Source organism: Cryptomeria japonica, unplaced genomic scaffold, assembly GCF_030272615.1.
Source record: "Cryptomeria japonica unplaced genomic scaffold, Sugi_1.0 HiC_scaffold_123, whole genome shotgun sequence".
Lineage (NCBI taxonomy): Eukaryota > Viridiplantae > Streptophyta > Pinopsida > Cupressales > Cupressaceae > Cryptomeria > Cryptomeria japonica.
This window is the reverse complement of record NW_026728945.1, coordinates 108,528-112,798: the sequence shown is the minus strand read 5'-3', so window position 1 is coordinate 112,798 and position 4,271 is coordinate 108,528. Positions and strand designations below refer to the sequence as shown.

Genomic DNA, 4,271 nt, shown 5'->3' with positions numbered 1-4,271 from the left:
GTGTCAAGGTTATCATATTATCCCCGATAAAATATTGCGATATTGGATGCAATGGATATTCTAGTTCTATGGATTTTCTTGGAATTTAGACATAATGAAACCGTATTGCATTCCATCGAAGGTATACTATATTTATTAGAGCAATCATTCTTATCTTGAGGAGAGTCCCTAACCTTCTGGAATGACTTCTTTGATGGGGAGTCTTGAAGCATTGGATGATTGTGAGGGTGATTTGAAGAACAACTACTAATTATATTTCCCAATAACTATTTCCTACTTCCAAACCATTCACCTTTTATGTCAGAGCTAAAATGAGGTTAAGACTATGTTAAAGAACACCCTTGACAGATTGGCATGCAAGAATTATAGTGTTACTCATTCTATCCAAGTCAAGCACTTTGTTTGTTGTTGTTCCTGCAATATTTATGTTAAAGAATATATTGTTAACATGTTGCAAATGAATGTATACCTAATACAAGGATGCTCTTGTATAAAATATTCATAAATGCCTTCAGATGCTTCAAATTAATCCTTCATCTTTGGAATATGCGGAGGATATAGTCATGTTCAAAACAGATGCTATGAATAGCAGAAGAGGACGGCAATAACTCTAGAAAGATTGTTTTATTGAACGGCAAGGAAAAAGAATTTGGGAAAGACTTGGTCCCCTCTTGATTGTTTTGTTTGATAGAACACAGCAAATTCTTATGCGAATTTCTTCTGAATGTAATCCACAACTTCCTGTGTGATGCGGAAGGCCTTGGCCAATACGGAATCTGGGAGAGGAGGATCCGCTGCAAACAGAGAGTTGGCGATTGTCTGAACTCCCGGAAGCTGGCTGCTCAATGCAGATATGGCCACCGCATTTTCATGCCCCACATTCTGCTGGAAATGCACAAGTGCCTTTGGAAACACAAACACATCTCCCTTCTCCAACGTTTTGCTGAAAAACTTGTTGTTGGTGTCAATGAAACCCACAAGAAGCTGGCCTTCCAGTAAAACAAGAACTTCGGTGGCTCTTGGGTGTGTGTGAGGAGGATTTATTCCACCCACTGCGTAGTCGATGCGGACCAACGATATTCCCAACGTATTGAGGCCTGGTATCTGTTTAACGTTCGCCATCGTTACGTTGGAGCCCACATCATTGTCGGTGTTCCCTGCCTGCCCAAGTCCCCGGAAGAAGAAGTCGTCTGCTGAAACTTGCATTGGGTCTTTGCAAACGAACCCGTTCACCAAAACTGTTTAAAGCAAAATCAAATCAATCTATTACTAACTCGACTCGTCTAATAAGCAAATCATTACCATTGTTTATGTATAAAGTTTTTTACTCACCTTTGCTTTCCTCATCTGCAACGCAGAAATCTTGCAAGGGATCGGAATCCCCTGCCATGACCCTGTCGCTGTAACAACATATCAACAGAAAAAGTCCCAGTGTGAAGTAAATCATTCGGTTAGCCATTATAATAGAAACGCAGATAGTACAAGAGCTCAGAAGGATATGAATGTGTGTTACAAGCCCATTACAAGCTTTATATAGCCCAAACCTTATGACTAATTCATCTTCACTCCGTATATTAAATCACCAATCCTTGTAATATTATAATAATATACTTCCAGAGTTGTTGCTCTTTTCGATACGTCAGAGTAAGTCTTGCTGCAGCATATGGCTATCTCACCTGCTACCGCAGATGTATTCTCACCATTCTTTCATTATCGTTGAAATTTTCTATCTTCTGCTGCATATGCTTATCTGAAGATCAGCTTACCTCCTGCCTTAGACGTATTCTTCCTCATATTCTCGCCACCGCCATTAATTTAGTAATGTGGAAACGATTAGACTTTATTGGAGCGATGGCCTTCTTCAAAGGAACTAATATATACATTTTTCTCAGCCGTCTCAGAATTGGTAAAAGAGGAAATTTTCTTGGATGTTGACACAAACACCGTCCATGCATGCTTTATATTGCGTCTTTCTTGAAAACCTTTTTACGCTCGGGTAGGATAATCTCAGTTTTATTATAAAAATATACGTGTTATATTCGTGAGCCTTTAAAACAAAGAATAGTTCTAAATTATCATTAATATTTTTGGTTTATAATATTAAGGATTCATGTTAATTATAGAGTTTGGTTGCGAGAATTTAAATAAATAAATAAGAGAATGGGTTGTTTTGTGATTGAAAGGATGAACTTGGTGTACAAGGCAAATTCATCGTGGCATGTGCATGTATATGTTACATACTCAACGTCATAGGACTCATGCTAGACGAGGTGAGAAAAGGAATAAGACGAGTGGGCGTTATGACACTCATTTCGCACAACGTAAAACAAGAATGATAAGGTGATCGAGATTTGGAACCCTTATGCAACATGTCTCAAGGGAGGAACTCCTGAAGGCAACATTCCCTCTAATTCCTAATTGGTAGTGAACCGGTCGGGCCTCTATGGCGTGACCTAACACCTATAGCTAAGTAAACCCTAACTAAGCTAAATTATATATAAATTTAACAAATTTTAACTAATTACCAATGATATATAAAGAGATTAAATGCGGCAAACGAATAAATGATAATTTTCTATTAAATATTTTTAATAAGTAAATATACTGTTTGTTTTAACTAAATATTAGCCACAACGATAGTTTATTCTTCTGAAGAGTCCAACTCAACTAAATTAAAACGAAATAAAGAGTGAATTTTCTCAATCCTAAGCTGATATTTTACTTTCTTTTAAAACCAAATTTTTGAAATAAAAGTATACTACACTTTGATTTCAGATTTAATTTAATTAATTACCATTCACTATCAATTAGATAAATTAAATTATTTCACTTGACTAATTAATTTGAGAGGCCACATCACATTTAAACGATTACAAGACATGTTAAATCCTAAAACCTAGCACACCAACTCCACCTAAGGTTTTTCATTTCCTAAAGTTATATTAAATTAAATTCTCTTAAAAGAATTAATTATCATGCTAAACCCGCTTAATGGGGCCTTAACCGATATGGTAACACTAGAAACCCAGACTCAAGTTTGCTGTGTGTGTGTGTTTACAAAGGTAAATATACTTTGTATAAAATATATATTTTTAAATAGGTGAACATACACATCTAATTACAAATATCTATTTTTAATTTTAAACCAAAGTTTAAGTAGAGCAAGTTTTTTTATTTTGTAGGATAACAAAGAGAACAATATTTGCGTGATAAACATCCCCTTCACTTTATTAACTAAAAATATTAAGAAAAGTGCATGAAAATTTCACACTCTTAAAGCTAATTTAATCCACTATTACTAATAACTTTAATTTGTTCATTAAGTATCAATAACTTTTAAACGTATGAAATGCAAATTATCACAAGCGCTAAGTTATTTCTTAAACAAACTCAGCCCTTAAACAATATGTATATTTTTTAGAAAAGTAAAATATAATCGCTTCTAAACACAACAACATCATCATTTATCAACTTGATATACACAACATTACAAGGGACCCATTTGATAAAATTTTTAACAACTTACTCCAACCCATTTAAAAAATGTAATAAAAATTCTAACCCAAACGTGAGAATGAATATTTTCGTTCCAATGTCAAGGTAGCACCCCATTTGATTCCACAAAAAATCTTACAAAACACAATTTTTAAACAAGCCAATGGAGAGCTCACCTTCCAACATTTGGGCTTTCTCACAACGAACCCCCAAGCTAAGAGGCCCATGAGAAACTTGATTTCCCAATATAAATACTCCACGCAGATGTAAAATCCATTAAGGGAGTCCAACACCATATAATTCACATCCCTTCTAAATTATATCGAACCATTTTTCCATAGATTTTCCAAAAGAATCAAGGATACTCATACCCAAGAAATCTCCTTCTCAACGAGAAAAAATCGTTCCCTTGGAGGTTCCACATATCCCTCACCCTACACATGAGTTTCTCTGATCAACTTGGGAGAGCCTAAACCCTCACACACGTGTCATATACATAAGAAAAGACATAGAAAGATGAAATTTAAAAATCAAATCAAAAGCCTCCACTAACATATTTACAACAAAATGGAATATAGCATTCTAAAGATTGAATCATATCAAAATATTTCCTTAATAGATGAGGAGGGTTTGATAGAAATTTCTCAAAGACTCTTTTGAGTCCTTCCACAAAGCCTCCCAAAAAATCCCAAAAAGAAAGATGCAAAAAATAAAATAATAAGCCATACAAAGACTCTTAGAATGGTATATACAATATGTGTCATATGACCTCCCCT

At 34.9% G+C, this 4,271-nt stretch overlaps 1 protein-coding gene across 1 annotated transcript; it reads right to left on the bottom strand.

Annotated features, from left to right (window-relative positions):
• Nucleotides 1–705: 705 nt before the first annotated feature.
• Nucleotides 706–1,390, bottom strand: LOC131865857 (putative germin-like protein 2-3). Its single transcript, XM_059215407.1, has 2 exons — nt 1,333–1,390; nt 706–1,238 (listed from the first exon to the last, which is right to left on the bottom strand). Exons 1-2 carry the CDS (start codon nt 1,388–1,390, stop codon nt 706–708), a joined length of 591 nt encoding a protein of 196 aa, XP_059071390.1.
• Nucleotides 1,391–4,271: the final 2,881 nt, after the last annotated feature.

Coding starts and splice junctions, on each gene's coding strand:
- LOC131865857 (XM_059215407.1), bottom strand. CDS start 1,390: ATGGCAGGGGATTCCGATCCCTTGCAAGATTTCTGCGTTGCAGATGAG. Junction 1,239..1,332: donor TGCAGATGAGGAAAGCAAAG/GTGAGTAAAAAA, acceptor TGCTTTAAACAG/TTTTGGTGAACGGGTTCGTT.